Consider the following 17,774-nt stretch of genomic DNA (forward strand, 5'->3'; position numbering starts at 1 on the left):
TCTCCCTAGTGTTTCTTGCGGCTGTTTAATATCTGAAATAAGTGATATCAAATGGCAAGTAGTTCCAGAGGACTTTTCAAATGCTGAAATAGTTGTTCTGTTAATTGATTTGCCCTTTACCTTATGCACAAAGTTACTGTTGAGTTGCGGTGGTTATTACAAGTAATCGTTTGTGTTTTGACATGTAGTAAGCCACAAATATATTCTGAGATTATTAGTATACCAACCATTGGATTACCCCTAGTTTTAGTTGATCTCATTGTGAATATTTTGGTATTATCTCTTCTGTACAGAGTTGTTTTTATATTTTGGAAGAGAGATGGAAGTGAAATAATTGCTTAACCACTTAAGACAAGTATTTAGAATACATGTTCTCACTTTATTTGTACATTTCTTCCTTAAATTGTTATTTAGACTTCATAGTCATGTTTAAATGGAGATTATTTACACAATTCTGCTAATTCTGTAACCATATCCTTTATGCATTGAGATGAAAGAATTTTTTTCCTTACAAATAAATTGAGGCCAAAGATTAAATTCGTGCTTTTAATATTCATGCCAGCTCAGTTTTTAAGGGATTTGAGTGATGTAACTGTATTGTATTGGGCACTGCAACAAGTAATACCGTGGGTGGGAGGGAGACCTTCAAAGTGAATATTTTAATGCTTCATGGAAACAACACTTCTCAATATCCTGGAGGGGAAAAGTTGCAAACTACAAATTATTGCTGTAGATGTAGAACTGGCTTCTGCACCCTGGAAAATCAGTGGAAGCTGATTCCTGGCTGGCCACTTCTCAAGAGGTTGATGGTTAAAATACATCAGAAATGACATCAGAATCCTGAAGCACAACAGAGTTCAATGCAGTTATCACAGAGAGTAAGATGGAGTGCGTTGGTTGGTTTAGATAATGTAAGTATCAGCCAACAGTCTGAGAAGAAAAACTTACTTTTCATATTCAAGGGCAATAACACTGAATGTCATGTTTTCAGTTCATCGGCAGCTTGTGTTCGCCTCTCTGTGTCCCAACCCAAAAGGTTTCACAGGAGGCAAGGTTGCAGGTTCGATCCCCGTATGAGTCAGCTGCATATTCCATCATTGTAGGGGGCTGGACAAGATGGTCCTCAGAGTCCCTTTATTATACAGTTCTAGTATTCTGTTTTTATTTGTTTTCTTTTGAGCGGGCTGAATGTTGATGACTCTGCCCAAGTACATGTTTTCCTAAACAGCAATTTGCAGCAAGCTGCTTTTTCATCTTTGGTAAGGGTGCAATCAAAACCCTGGCTTTGCAAGTTGGCAGTGCTTAACAGAATGGTGGGACCAACATTGTATTAGCAGCCCTGCTGCTCACACCATCCAGGATGAAAGTGGGGGCAAATAATGGTGCCAGCTTGGAGCTAGAGCAGAATTCAACCTGAATTGGGTGTGATGCACTCATGAAAAGGGGCCTTTTCAGGACTTTCTACAGGTTTCTATTAGTGGGGAACCCACCAGCAACCCTTCTGCCTCCCTGCCCATTTGGCGGATGGGACAAAAAACTGCACACAGTCCAGCCCCACACAAAGTGTGTATGTGGGGGGGGGGGTTGAATGGCAGCGTTAGACTGCAGTTCTACACACATCGGAATTCAATGGAACTTCCTTCTAGGTAGTGCAGCCAAAGCTAAAATTAACCACTATCTTTAAAAGATATGGGTAAAGGTAAAGGGACCCCTGACCATTAGGTCCAGTCGTGGCCGACTCTGAGGTTGCGGTGCTCATCTCGCTTTATTGGCCGAGGGAGCCGGCATACAGCTTCCGGGTCATGTGGCCAGCATGACTAAGCTGCTTCTGGTGAACCAGAGCAGCTCACGGAAACACCGTTTACCTTCCTGCCGGAGTGGTACCTATTTATCTACTTGCACTTTGACATGCTTTTGAACTGCTAGGTTGGCAGGAGCAGGGACTGAGCAACGGGAGCTCACCCCGTCGTGGGGATTCGAACCGCCGACCTTCCGATTGGCAAGTCCTAGGCTCTGTGGTTTAACTCACAGTGCCACGCACGTCCCTTTAAAATACATAGATCACTATTTTTTTAAAAAACTAACACTCCAAACCTTTCAAAACTTCTATCTAAGCCTAGTGGAAATTAGAATAGTTTACATGCCTATGAGCCTTTTTTGTTGAAATGTATAACCTGTGAGTTTAATCAATCTTTTACACACACAACCGACGACAGATAGCCTGTCAGTTATATCAAATTCAGTTTGATAAGTTTACAGTAGAAATCATTGTTACTTCATAACAGTGTAGAAATATGTCAGTATGCAGATCTGTAGAAACGGAAATGTATTTAAAAAGTAATAATTTTGCTATATATAAAGGCAAAGCTAGCAACGGAATTTATTTACAAATATACAAATCTGGAAAAACAAAAGCAGGCATCTGGTTTTATGTATAATTGTTTTTGTCAGCCGTTTTGAGTTTATAAAGAAAAAGGGTTAACAGCTTTCTGAATAAAATAAACATAAAATAAATATATTACACGCATGTATTGTTATATTAAAACCATAAAGAAAGCAAGTTAGGTATGAGTCCTCGATTGGGGTGTGTGTGTAAAAATCAGATATGTTCTATTCTCACAAAATAGCAGTCTTTTTTTAAAAGAAAAACCACCACCTAAGAATACTCACATATAAGAGAGAAGTTGAGAGGAAATGTAGTATAAACAATAACTTATACCATAAATACAAGGAGAATTGAAAATAGGCATGCTTGTATTCATGGACAATTAGGAGCTGCAATGTGGAGTGCTTCTGTTTGGTGCTCCAGCCAACTATTCATATTCTCTTCTAGGAAGTTGCTCCGGTCTCCCCACCTAGTTTTCCATTCCCCCTGACCAGGCAGCATACAGTGTCCCCTGAGCACGCTCAGTCATCATTGGGCTACTTTGGACTGTTTCCTTCCATTCTTTTTTGTACGTCTGCAAACACTGGAGTTTCTCCAAACCTGCCCTTTTGTGCATGGATGGTGCGATTTCGGATATGTAAGAATCTACGCCCACCTCTGAACTTTGGAAATAGAGGGAGTGATATATTGCTTTAAAACATGTCAGCTGCATGCATCATACCAAGATCAAAGGTTGTTACGAGAATAAGAACCTGTGCATAATTCTGGAAAAGACCATATTATGGTCAGTTGTGATACTTCAGTTTCTAATGCTCCTGAAAGCTGCATCTTTAGTCTTTAAAAATTAGTGTTCACTGTTTGACATTAAGATAAAGTGACTTGGGATAATCATACTCTTTTGAAGCATAAGTTGTGTCACCCATGCAAATGCTGAATTGATATCATAACTGCGCATTAAGAGTTTTCACTAAATTGACTTGAGAAGATCCCAATGTGTGTCATGTTCTCCATACTTAATAATCTGACGTATACCAGGCAGCAAGTAATCCTCTTTCTTTCTTAGAGGAGATGGTGGAGGGGATATACTTCTGTTGATGTGTTAATGTAGGCATATACTGTAACAATGCAGGCATATATATTCCAAATGTTTTCTTGATTAAATATCTTTGGATGATGTGTTAACGTTACTTAATGGAAGATTAAAGAAAAGGGTTCTATGGGGTACAATAAAGCTGCACTACTTAAGCTTCCTTGGTATAGCTGAAAACTTTGAAGGTGAAATAACCTGCACAAGAGCCTAGTCCTATGTTTGGGCTCTTTTTGGCTCCCAAGTGCGTTTCTGAGCACAATTCAAAGTGTTGGTGTTGACCTTTAAAGCCCTAAACGGCCTTGGCCCAGTATACCTGAAGGAGCGTCTCCACCCCCATCGTTCTGCCCGGACACTGAGGTCCAGCGCCGAGGGCCTTCTGGCAGTTCCCTCACTGCGAGAAGCAAAGCTACAGGGAACCAGGCAGAGGGCCTTTTCGGTAGTGGCACACGCCCTATGGAAATGTGTGACATTTTAATGTGTGGCATTTTAATGTGTTTTTAATCTTTGTTGGAAGCCGCCCAGAGTGCCTGGGGAAGTCCAGCCAGATGGGCGGGGTACAAATAATAAATTACTACTACTACTACTACTACTACTACTACTCCTACTTAATGAGCAAGTGAAAATAATCTCTGATTTACCATCCAACTTGTTGTTCTCTCCTTCAAATTATTGCTAAGGGAAGTTTGGCATAACCATGGACAGGAAATTAAAGCCTGAGTACTACTTTAAATGGATAGGGTTAAAGGCCTTTCTTCTACACAAGCGCACATGTTCTTTTATTTGATACTTGAACTATGGAAAATTTCTCTGACTTTCTAGGGAGAAGGAGGAGCAGCTGACTCGGGCGATGGAGGTACAGAGGCTGCATGCCCAGCAGGCTGATGCTGCCCTGGAGGAGTTTAAGCGGCAGGTGGAGCTGAACTCAGAAAAAGTCTATGCTGAAATGAAAGAGCAGGTGAGGAGGTCACAATGCCAGCCTTTCTGCAACTATCTGTCTCAGTGGGGAAGCATATTCTCATCTTATATTTCCAGAAACATACTTCACTTGATAGTGCTACATCAAACTCTTTCACAATGCAACAGCTTTGCCGGCAAGTCAGAAAAAAGGATGTTAGCCGTTGATTTATCTTTATAACAAAGCCAGGATTGACATTGCTATAAAACTATCCGTAGCAGTATTACTGATTAGGGCTTTTTCCAGAAGTTCCAAGAATAAAATGCTAGTTTATGCATTGTTCTGGGTTGCATCTTATCTCCCATTTTTCACATCTCTTATTTCTTCTTTTTAATGGAAAATTCACTTTAGATGTATCTAGCCAATCTCACTGTTGCGATAATGTGAAAGTCTGGCATGGTAGGAAACCTTTCTCCTCACTTCATTACTGAAGCCACTTGCATTTAATTTCAGTCTTGCAGTGCAGGTAAGGCACAATATTTCCTGTGAAAGGGTCATAGGTATTCTCTCGGATGCAGCGGCACAATGACTGTTTAAGGCAAATGAAAAGAAATGGAGAAAGGGCCATGTAAGCATGGCAAATGGCAAGTGATATATTTTTAAAACAAAAGGGGGGGGCATTGTCATGTGAGGCTCTGTTTGCTGGGTGAGTTTGAGGGAACCCTGTACCACTGGAGTACAGAGGAGGAAGGATTTGCCAACCAATTTCTTATAGGCCAGTGGAAACACAGGGATGCGACAATATATCAGTGATGGGTGGGAGAGAAATGTGAAACAGGAGTGCAATTACTCCAGAAATTCTAAAGTATTTGTCTCAATATACGTATAGTGCAATATAGCCTTGTTCAGTGGTTCACTGGTTGTGTATGTGTATATTGGTACACTTGTGAAACCAGTAAATAGCTTAATTTTTAGTTAGAAAAAAATGGGAGGCAAAATGATAGCTGCAGGAGATGGTGTCTCCAGATATTAGGTGTTGGGCAGAAAAAATTCAAGTTGGATGGAAGGGCAGTGAGGCACCCACTCTCCCCCCACAAAGGAACCCCTGGTAGGAAGGAACATCACATTTGCCAGCTCCTTGGGGATAATCTGTACACTGGGGAGTACACATAATCTACACTCTGGAGCTGCTGAAGAAGCCAAACCTTTTTTTAAAAACCACCCAATAAAATAAATAGACCCAGGGCTTTTTTTTCTTAAAAAATGTTTAAGGGTACTCTCATTTTCCTACTCATATTGAAATACTGCCCCTCAATGAGGCCAAACTTAGATTGACAAAATGTTTAGGGGTATGGGTACCCCTGCGTGGCCCCAGAAAAAAAGCACTGAATAGACCTATGATAAAGAGAGTCTCTTTTCTTGGAAACATCTGTACTGCGTAGGGAACTCAGTCATATACTGAGTTCTAAGGCTGATTCCTTAAGGAGTCCTAAAAAGCAGAGACATCACCTGGCCAACAAAGGTCCATATAGTTAAAGCTATGGTTTTCCCAGGAGTGATGTATGGAAGCGAGAGCTGGACCATAAAGAAGGCTGATCGCCGAAGAATTGATGCTTTTGAATTATGGTGCTGGAGGAGATTCTTGAGAGTCCCATGGACTGAAAGAAGATCAAACCTCTCCATTCTGAAGGAAATCAGCCCTGAGTGCTCACTGGAAGGACAGATCCTGAAGCTGAGGCTCCAATACTTTGGCCACCTCATGGGAAGAGAAGACTCCCAGGAAAAGACCCTGATGTTGGGAAAGATTGAGGGCACAAGGAGAAGGGGACGACAGAGAACGAGATGGTTGAACAGTATTCTCGAAGCTACCAGCATGAATCTGACCAAACTGCAGGAGGCAGTGGGAGACAGGAGTGCCTGGCGTGCTCTGGTCCATGGGGTCACGAAGAGTTGGACACGACTAAACGACTAAACAACAACAACAACAATATGGCTTGTTTGAAGTAAATATAATCCTCTGTTAATCAGTCAAAAATTCATGATTCTGCATAAGAGGCTCCTTGAGGAAATGTTGGTGTACCTGCCAACTTGTGTGTCTGATAGCCAACCTACACATATTTCCTACACCTGAGTTTTAGAACATATTTGGTCAAATTGTTGCTTGCTGTTACATCAGAACCAGCAAATTATGAACAGGCTGAGAAATTAAAGGTAAAGGGACCCCTGACCGTTAAGTCCAGTTGCAGACGACTCTGGGGTTGTGGCGCTCATCTCACTTTACTAGTCGAGGGAGCCGGCGTTTGTCCACAGACAGCTTCCGGGTCATGTGGCCAGCATGACTAAGCCGCTTCTGGCGAACCAGAGCAGTGCACGGAAACGCCGTTTACCTTCCCGCCTATTTATCTACTTGCACTTTGATGTGTTTTCAAACTGCTAGGTTGGCAGGAGCAGAGACCTGGCAATGGGAGCTCACCCTGTCGCGGGGATTCAGACCGCCGACCTTCTGATTGGCAAGCCCTAGGCGCTGTGGTTTAATCCAGCAGAACATGAGGGGTAATGGGGAGCATTTGAGCACATGGCTTAAACATTCAATGCCTGGTCATGTTTTGGTGTTATTTTTGAATCGATTAAATCCACCTGTGTCATTGGTCACAGGGATTTGGTGTGCTAAATAGCCTGGGTCCAGGTACTAAGGTAGACTTTACATTTGTTCTTGTTAACATTGGAGCTCAGTTAAACCTTAAAGTTCTGCATGCAAAAAGGATCAACATGGTAAAATGTTGCAGTTCTAAGCCCATGACTTTTATATTCTTAAATTTCTGTTCATAGTACAATGTTGTATCAGAAAGAATTACCTTCTTTTTTATATAGCTATTGATGGCATAAAGATAAAGTTTTAGCAACACAATATCTTTTATATATCCTCATTTTTTCATTTTAATCTTTTATTGAGAAAGTAAGTGTGGACAATATTGTGGATTTTTCAGTTACTATAACCAATATTTTATTTATTAGACTATATAATTTATGGCTTTCTAATATTGTTACCATCTGCTTTTTATTTTGCCAAGGCTCATGGCTGTCACAATAATCAGATGTCTGTTAATGGGGCTGTTGATAGAATGCTAACTATGGAGGTGTGTGTGTTTTCTCTCGGTTTGTGCCCAGTTCATCGCTGAATATTTCCGCGCTTTGATACTTTCTCCACATCATTTCTACCCTTAAGCCTTGATTCTGCTGCTATGAACCATGCCAGAGTTAAATGAATACAGTCATTGCCAAAGTTTGAACATATCACGAAACATGATGCATGTTTTGTTCACAGTTGGAGCTGCGTGGGGAATTCCTTTGAAGAAGGCCCTGGATGCTTCTGTGTTCTTCTGTGCACACAAACAGACACTTATGACACAATTGATTGTTGTAGTGTTCTTCTGTTTGTGAAGGGTGATTTTGATAGGTGGTTTCAAATTAACTTTTTCTTTGGTTTCCTTATGTGGTCAGTTAGCAATGCACGGCTGGTGTGCTGCCTGTGGACTGTGGACTTCATCATGGCTTAACCTAATCTGAAACAAATCAAAAATGGAAGTGAAATAATTGGCTACTGTACCAGAAGAAATGATCGTATAAATAATGCCCACTATTTTAGCTCTAGTACTTGTCAGTCTTGGCAAATGAGACAACCAGGCCACACTTTTCATTTTTATTTTAGAGAGGGATTTGGTATTAGTATTTTTATTTATGCAGTGCTATCCACATACGCATTTTCCCCCAGGGTAATATTAGTTTTAAAAACAGGTCGTTATCTAAAATTCAGCAGTTGAAGGAAGTATGGAGATAACAGAAAAAGACAGGAAGAATGTGGGGAAATGCAATCATATGTCCTTAAGCTTCATTTTATGTGGGTCTGAGGACTGGGGTGTGTACTATTACATAATTTGTTCTAATGTGAAATACATTCTTTATCACATTTGTATCCCATTCTACTCTATCTTGTGGAGCCAAGGGTTGCACACATGTAGTATTCCCCATTTCATCAGTGGGTCCAAGTCCACCTTTTTGGGGTGAAAGATGAGAATTGCTGTTGAGACTATTGTTGCTCATTTTGCTTACCATTTGAAACGGCCTAACTGATGGTTTAAGTATTGTATGGCTTACTTGTTTTAATTTAAACCAGTGATGGCCAAACTTGGCCCTCCAGCTGTTTTGGGACTACAATTCCCATCATCCCTGACCACTGGTCCTGTTAGCTAGGGATGATGGGAGTTGTAGTCAAAAAAAACAGCTGGAGGGCCAAGTTTGGCCATCACTGATTTAAACTGTATGAGTTGTATTCAAGAAGTCATGTCATTAGCTCAAGGACTTTCAACTGTGCAATAGAACTTCTACTCCCTATCCTCTCCCTATGCCCCTTCATCTGTTCTGGGGAGTTCCCCAACCCTCCAGAGCAGGTTGTGGGGTGGGAGGCATCCCACTGCACAGGTGAAAATCATTGTGCTAACAGGGTGATTTAGTTGGATAACCCACTTTGAGATTGCACAAGGAAGGGTGGTCAATAAATGCACATAAGCAAATAAAAGACAAAATAATAATTATAAACAGGTGTGGTATTTAAATTGGACAAGGATTATTACTAAATAGCAAATAACTATAACAAGTGGTTCTAACTGGGGCGGAAATTCTTCACAAGTTGAAATGTGAAGTTATTAGAACTCCAGATCCCCCCCCCCCGCCTTATATTCTCACTACTGGCAAAAGATGTGTACTTCTAAGCAGCCACCGCCAGAGGGATTATGGGTATCTTCCAGCTAAATACCTCTGATAATACTTCTGATAATCTTGGCCTTCCTTTATCTCTTGAGACTATGAACTCTTCATTCACAGTATGTCATGCCCCTGCTATTCCCTCCCAAGTGTTACTATGGGATGTTACTCCTGCGAACCCTAGTTTCATCACCCCACCCTTTTTAAAAAACACAGTGTTGCATCAACCTTCATAGTCCAGTTAGCAGAAACCAAAAACAACACAGGATGTGGTCCCTCCATTTTCTTTTAAAAGAATACCTTTCTAAAAATATTGAGCACAAAGTGGTAGTAAAAATCAAAGAGTCTCAAATGTTTAATTACACAGCTAACCAAAGACAAAATTAAAGGTGCTATACAATGCACCCTCTCTCTTCAACATCTGACTTGCTCCCTATGATTCTAAACAGAGCAAACATTTACCTTGAATTATAGTCTTTTTTCATCTTGAGGTCATGCTCATGAATTGGAACTTGGGGCACATGATGTTCTCCTCCTTCCAGATGAGACTTCTAAAAGCTAACCTCTCTGGATGTCCATTTGTATATGCTTTTCTAGATAGCTTATAGCAAGTGATCTTTTTCATTTATTTACCTAAATATTATTACCTAGCCCCATCTATGTAGCCCACAAGTTTTATTTGCTTTCAGTAGATTCTGTTCTAGAGGCTTCTGATGTCATTAGTTTTAGTACCCATCCACTACCTGGGAAACCCCCCCCCCCATATTTATTTTCTACTATTGTTGCGGGGGGGGGGGAAGCCTGCTGACACCTCCCTCTTTGTGCATCAATGCTTCTCTTTTGACTACGTAAACAAAGGCACTCATAGTCTGAGCATCAGAAGTAGAAAGGATGATGATTCTGCTTAATTTAGGTCTCTGGAAGCATGCATGACACAAATCTGACCACTATGCTGATAATACAAATAACTAAATTAGGAAATGAATTAGGAACATCACTTGCCTTTTTTCAGAGTCGAATTATTGGTCTATCTTGCACAGTGATGCCGAAATTGACTGGCAGTGGCTTTCCAGATTTCCAGATAGGGAAATTTTCCCTACCTGGAAATACTGTAGATTCTAATTGCATGCAATTTTTTATGCACAAATTGTTGATGATATTTGTTTGTTGATGATATTTGCTTGTTGGATTTTCTATGCCACTTCTATGTATCATACAATAATGTCAACTGTATCGTTGAACTGTATTATCACATTCAGAATGCAAGGGCAAACAGGCAAATATTTGGTTAAACAATCCAGGTATATTTAGCAAGCAAGTCATGTCATGTAGTCTATAAGATAAAAAAAATGTAAGAAGCCAGGGAAGCTTGAGCAAAAGTCTTTCCTGAGTGCAAATATAATGACCCCGGTGATAACTGTTTTCAGAATCAGTATACAATATTGCATTTAATTACTACAGACAAACACATTTATAATGAAATTCAAACACAGTTGCATGAGAGAGGAAATTAAAGATGGAATATTCTCTGGCCAAAGTCCAGCATTTTAAACTGCCATTGTTTTAAATTAAATGCTGCAACAAAGTATTTTAGACAAAATTTATTCCTCAGTTTTTCATGAGCTAGAGTCCGCTTCATCAGATGCAAAACTGGAGAGAGCTCAGCACTGGTTTCAGTCTCCCAGTGAAAAATTACTAAATTTTAACTGGATTGTGCTGGTGGTCTTGTCACTACAGATACTGTATCCTTGAATCACCCTCAGCAACACACAACAATGCTGCAGGACCATTTTAAGCTGTTTGATGGCAGGAGAACTGTTATCAGCAGTGTCTGTCTTGAAATAACTAATTTATATATGTTAAATATTGTCTCTTACTTTCTAGATGGAAAGAGTGGAAGCAGATCTAAGCAGATCAAAATCTCTCCGTGAAAAGCAGTCAAAAGAATTCTCCTGGCAGCTTGAAGAGCTCAAGCAAAGATATGAGCAACAGGTTAGCTAGCTAGCTTTAAAATAAATAAATAGTAAAAACAACAACTCCTCTAGCATTTACCTTTTGACACAGCTGGGCCCAACTTGCATTTTTTTCTTTAAAAATAAGTCAACAACATCCAATATTATTAAGTTTCACAGGCAGTTCATTAACACAAAGTATGCATTCTTTTCTATTGTTTACACTTGTAGCAAGGCTTCCTATTTATTTCCAGAGGTTTCAAATTGTGTTTGGTGTATATTGCTATATCTCAAGATGTTCAAGACCCTGGTTTGCTGAACTCGAAACTCATCTCCTTTGTTTAAATCACATATTATCTCTTCATAGTTAAAGCAAGCCATGTTTGTAAGCTATGGTTTCACACTATGGTTTGTTGGCAGAAAACAAACCATGAGTTGCCCCTCTGCCAGAATATCTATATAAATTTCACATGAAATCTTCTTTATGATCTTCTGCTAAATTCTTTTTTCTCATCTTCTTGGATGTCTGTTCTTTAAAACGTTACACTAATAGTTCATTCTGTTCCTTTTATGCTGTCTTTTTTGGCAACAAACTACAAGATAACTTCAGCGCGAGTCATTTCTGAATATTTCTGAACTTTATCATGGTCTCTGCAGGTTCTAAATATCCCTTTTAACGGTACCAACTTTTCATTCATGCATTATGTAGAGTCAGGTTCTACAGCACTGTTGTGGATTTGTGTATTGAAGGTTGTCATGCCTTTTAGGTAAAAGAGTGCATTCCAAAATGTTGATTAAAGTGAGTTATAATTGAGCCCTAAGACAAAACAGGTAGTGTATTCCTCTGCATTACATATAAGATGCCTCAGGTGATACAGTGATGTCGCCAAGGCAAAGCCTGTGCTTTGAAATATACAGCCTGGAATGTTCAAATGATATCATGGAACATCATGGGTGACCTCTGTGCTTTCTCTCCATCTGCAGTGCAATGTCCCCAACCCCACTAGCCTTATCCAAGATTCAATATAATGCCAGCTCCAGTAAGTTGCTGCCTAAATGAAACAGAGGGCCCATGAGTACTCCATCCTTACCCTTCATGCCTTTGCTGTGGAGATGCTGGTGGACCAGCTTTTACTGGGAGGTGGGGGAGATGTGGCCTTCTAAGGATTTATCAGCTAAGCAGAAAATTAGCTTAATAGCCTGGGGGTTTTTTGTGAGCAGTGGAGGGGCCTGTCATAGGTTGCCAGAAGGGTGGGTGGTTTGTTTTGGTTTTTTCCTGGAAGAGATGACTGGGAGCTAAAACTTCAGTCATGTAGCATGGACCAAAAACATGATGTAGTCATCTTAGATGCCTTCATTGATGCAGACTTGATGAAGGATTTCAGCACTCTAAATGGGACAGTTGTGAATGATATGTGGATTCCAGAATGAACATCGCCCTAAAATTTGATCATCAATTGAGATTTGAATCTGATATCCTGATTGCAAAAATGTTGGTGTTATGTTTGGTTAAAAAACAGCAGTCCTTGGTCATGTTCATGAATTTACGTATTAGCTTATCTATTCTTTCTTCCCTTCTTTTGTAATTTCCTCTGGGTACTTACTGGTAGAAGAACATGATATAAATACCAAAATATTAAATAACCTCAACCCTTAGATTTGTATCCAGCAAAAATAATAATTTATTAATTTGACCATCAGTCAGCTGGATGCCGGTGGTTCACAGGGAGTGAGGTTAAGGGTGAACCTACCTTTGTTTCCATTACTTGGTATTCAGACAGCTATTTTGTTTCTGTGATGTGGATGTCAATAATAAATAGCTATTGACAGAGATATTTGTGGATATGTTTAATCCTTTTAAAAAGTAATCTAAGATGGTTACTGGTGCCATATAGTGGTAGAATATTCTGGTTAGACTAGTAAACCTTGCTTGACTTATTTATGTCAGAGTTTCAAAACTCCATCCTGTGTCCAGATCAGAGCACAGGGCACCTTAGAACACAGCAAAGAATATAAAAAGTAATATAAAATTAAAATTAAATCCTTGGGCACCATTAAAAATCGAGCTTCTCACGTAAGGTTTGACAGTGGCTAAAGTCAACATTGGGAATTGGCATTCCAAAGGGAGTTTATAGTAGGACACAATCTGAGTCTGAGAGTCAGTTTAAAAGAGCTCTGCATATTTCTTCATTTAAATGTACTTCTTTCAACAAAATATGATGGCAGGGCCCTTGTTGGTACCATCTAGACATCTCACTCACATTCAGCTTCAGATTTGTCACTTTCCTTTGAAGTATCTACTAAGGTCATTTTTTAAAAGAGAAACTTTTTGTTTTTCGCTTTTACTTAGTTTAGTTGGTCTTTCAAATATACCAGCTGTAAGGAGAACAAAGTGTGTGTGTGTGTGTGTGTGTGTGTGTGTGTGTGAGAGAGAGAGAGAGAGAGAGAGAGAGAGAGAGAACAAGAGTTCCTATCTGCCAGGAGCAGCTGCCTTAGATACTTCAAAGGTATTGGACACCACAGAGAAGGCAGCAGCTTTTCCTGCCTTTGAAACGGCTTCAGTGCCTGGGTCAGGCTTAAAAGACCCTCAGCACACAAAACTGTTATGGTGTGTATGTGTTTATATTATATATTTCTCTTGCTGTTTGTGCATGTGTTTGGAATGCTTTTAATTTACACAAAACACCTTCTGGATGGTACTGACTGAAAGCGCTTTCATTAAAAGCCACAGGTTCTTGAATGTATAAATTCGCAGTTTTTGGAATTTCAGAAATCCTGGGTGCTGTTCCAAACTTCTCAAACAAAGATATGCCAAGTGTATAATTTGATTCTCAACACTGTAACCATAATCCAAGGGGTATATGTTACCCCAAATGTACCTTTCCCCATCTCCTGTGTGGAGGGAAAGTTCATGCAAAGGCATTTCTCAATGGATACAAAAGCTTTCTTTAAAAGCGAATGGAGCCACCATACAAGCAGATATCTGGATCAAGGCCTACAGATGCCTTCAAGAAAAGGTGAAATGCTAAATGGCCTTTTTGGTAGTGGCGCCCAACCTGTGGAACGCCCTCCCATCAGATGTCAAAGAGATAAACAACTACCTGACATTTAGAAGACACCTGAAGGCAGCCCTGTTCAGGGAAGTTTTTAATGTGTGACATTTTGATGTATTTTTAATCTTTGTTGGAAGCCGCCCAGAGTGGCTGGGGAAACCCAGCCAGATGGGCGGGGTACAAATAAATTATTATTATTATTATTATTATTATTATTATTATTATGCTTAAGTCCCATTTCTTTCCTTGTGACTTATGTGTTTGGCACCCTGCTCCTATGCATCTGAGAACAAGGGCCAGGGTTCAGGAGTTCAGGATTAGCGAGAGCTGCAAAGTAGTTCAACAAGTTTCCTCTCCTACTTGCCAAGGTTTTAATCAGTGGCAAAGAAATCCCAGGTATTCGTTAGAATCCATCTCCTTACACACCACATCTTTTGAATTTCCCTGCACTGTCCCAGCTAAATTGCTGCTGCATTCTGGGAGAAAGAGCAGGAACAATGAGGTCAATACAATGCAAACACACTGGCAAGAGCACTGAATTGTCTCCACCAATGTTACTGCACCTTACTGCTGCCTTACCACTCCCCTACTCTGTCTGGTATAAAGTAGTGACATAGCCAGAGGGGAGGTCAGGTGAGCACCACAGCTCCACCATGCTGTCCTCCATTGTTGCTAGGAGCAACTTCCTCTAATATATCTATATTCAAATGTGTTGTTTGTTGTTGTTTAGTCATTTAGTAGTATCCGACTCTTTGTGACCCCATGGACCAGAGCAGTCCAGGCGCTCCTGTCTTCCACTGCCTCCCGCAGTTTGGTCAAACTCAGGTTGGTAGCTTCGAGAACACTGTCCAACCATCTCGTCCTCTGTCGTCCCCTTCTTCTTGTGCCCTCAGTCTTTCCCAGCATCAGGATCTTTTCCAGGGAATCTTCTCTTCTCGTGAGGTGGCCAAAGTATTGGAGCCTCAGCTTCAGGATCTGTCCTTCCAGTGAGCACTCAGGGCTGATTTCCTTCAGAATGGATAGGTTTGATCTTCTTGCAATCCATGCGACTCTCAAGAATCTCCTCCAGCACCATAATTCAAAAGCATCAATTTTTCGGCGATCAGCCTTCTTTATGGTCCAGCTCTTTAAATGTATCACCCCCCAATTCCAGGTTTGCCATCCCACTGTAGTGTATCCAAGAAATGAAACCCTAGATGGTTACTATACCAGGCTACAATTGGAAGACTTGTAGAAGTGTGTCCCTGCTTCATCTATGAAGGATTTGATCACCAGTGGTAGTGGGTAGGTTCAATCTCCACACTAGTAGTGTCACCAAATACGAAACATTACATTTTGCCATACAAGTCATCCACTCCTAAAGGAGAGATCTTCAGAGGACTTACTCTGTCTCTCCTCAAAACATACAGGAGTTCTTCTCTCCAAGCACCACCCTGGGTTTCTGTAAATATTTGGACTTTCTCTTTGTTTCCCTTTTACAGTATCATAATGATGGATATTCTGCTAGTTATAGTGAAAACAAGCATATAGGAAAGAGAGGATACAGAAACTGATATTTGTGCTTTTCTGACTATTCTCTTTTTGATTTAAGAGTTCACAGATAGGGATACTTCATACAGTTCTTTGATGAGCTGAAAGGGTTCAAGGCAATGCCGCCCAAGCCATTTTGCGGCCTGAGGCAAATGGCAAGATGGCGCCTCTCCCCAATCCTTGTACTGCAGACTGGTCATTCACAGTGGTGACAGCACAGTGTCCTCTGCTGCAACAGATGGCACAAGCTAGCTTAGAGGAAGTAGGTCAGAACACATGGCACACACAGCTCTGTCCCCTACTTAGCATTTTGCCACCTGGAACCTCACTCTGTCTCATGGTAGTGCTGTCCCTGGTTTAAGGGGACTAGAAAGGGCAGCATGGGTGGACCACCAGAAAATCAGTTGGCAAAGGGAAAACCGTGGTGTCCGTGAAAGTCTTTCTAGTGTTGTTGTTGTTTAGTCGTGTGCAACTCTTCGTGACCCCATGGAGCACAGCACGCCAGGCACTCCTGTCTTCCACTGCCTCCCGCAGCTTGGTCAAACTCATGTTCGTAGCTTTGAGAACACTGTCCAACTATCTCGTCCTCTGTCGTCCCCTTCTCGTAGTGCCCTCCATCTTTCCCAACATCAGGGTCTTTTCCAGGGAGTCTTCTCTTCTCATGAGGTGGCCAAAGTACTGGAGCCTCAGCTTCATGATCTGTCCTTCCAGTGAGCACTCAGGGCTGATTTCCTTAAGAATGGATAGGAGCTTCAGTTTTATTTTATTTTGACAAATATTTATGAGCCAGTTTTTAGAAGTTTGGAACAATGTGTCTTGATTCCGGCACTCATTTTGCATGGAAGCGCATCCTGTTCTGCTCAAACAAGCTACCTTCCATATAAGTGGATTCAGGCCTTGATGTGTTAGATAAAAATGTGTGAGTATGTAGGCAAGGGCAGGCGAAATTAGCCGGTTTTAACTAATGCATAATTCCAGGTAACTCACTGCTCAATGTATCTTTCTTTTTCAGGATTAGAATTACAATGCTTTGTTTTTATTAAACCGTACAAAAAGATGTAAAGCACAGTGTGTAACACAACCCGATTCCCTTCTGAGGTTGGAAATAAAATATTAAAAAAAACACATTTCCCCTTAGTCCCTGAATAGGGAGGGGGCGGGAATCTTTTAATTGCAGTGTTACAAATGCACATAACAGCCATTTCCAAGGACACATTTGCAGCTGCCGATGACAGAAAATGCCGACTTAAAAAATGAATGCTATCGCTTTAAGATAAGGTGCCTGCGCACTTTTACCCACACAAACAAGATCGATTTTAAGCAGACTCCTACTGTTTGCTTTCTTTTCTGAAGAAGAAGAGGAAGAAGTGGGATTCTCACGCTGACTATAACCAACATATTCTCGATAACGTGCTTTTTTTTCTTCTCCTGAAATCCACCAAAACTGAAGAAAAATCCAAGTGACTGTTCTTAGCAGCTGTGTGGCCTGGAGTTCACTAGGAAAGCTGGCTTCCTGCAGTCCCCTATTCATCACCTGCTTCAAAGGCAGCCTAGCTGGCTATAGTTTGCAGGCCAGGTAGGGTGCCATTGTGCACAGCCTGGGAGGATTAGTATCAAAGCTGCGGCTACCAGGCCCTTGGTCTCGGGCTGCCATTCAGTCTAGCGGGGAGAGGCTAAGACTGGCCAAGGTCATCGTATCCAGTGTGGTGTGGACTGGGAAAGGATCCTTCCTGAGAATAGAATGCTTCTTATGAAATCATGGCGCAAGCTTGCAGCACAGCAGGTTCCCTCCTGAAACACATACATCTGTTTATGTTGGTGTACCGTAGCTGACAGCGGAATAATAGAGCTCTTGTTTAATGTGTGTGTGTTTGTGTGCGTATATATATTTCTCTTTAACGAAAATAATATATGTACAGTCGCCTAGATGGGCTGGGCTTTTATTTTGGAGAAATCATAGCAAAATATTTTAACAGATTTACCGATGCTTTTGTGTGCAAGCATGAAGAGCAGAAGAGGCTGATTTAACCATTTTTAATCTGCGTCGCTGCTGGATGTCAACAGCAGGATACTTGGGGAAACGTATACAGAATGCGACAATGGCGTG

General features: G+C 40.9%; 1 protein-coding gene across 5 annotated transcripts in view; it reads left to right on the forward strand.

The window, feature by feature from the left end:
• CEP112 (centrosomal protein 112) overlaps positions 1–17,774 on the forward strand; it is a 213,968-nt gene that overhangs the window by 90,052 nt on the left and 106,142 nt on the right. For all 5 annotated transcript variants that reach the window (XR_013982675.1, XM_080994465.1, XM_080994463.1 and 2 more), the window contains 2 exons: positions 4,296–4,431; positions 11,017–11,124. Coding sequence is in view for 4 of the 5 variants with exons in the window: in XM_080994465.1 (XP_080850591.1) it covers positions 4,296–4,431; positions 11,017–11,124 (244 nt within the window). In the remaining variant the exon portion in view is untranslated. The remainder of the gene's footprint in view (positions 1–4,295; positions 4,432–11,016; positions 11,125–17,774) is intronic.

This window comes from Podarcis pityusensis (genome assembly GCF_964106645.2).
Source record: "Podarcis pityusensis genome assembly, chromosome: 2".
NCBI lineage: Eukaryota > Metazoa > Chordata > Lepidosauria > Squamata > Lacertidae > Podarcis > Podarcis pityusensis.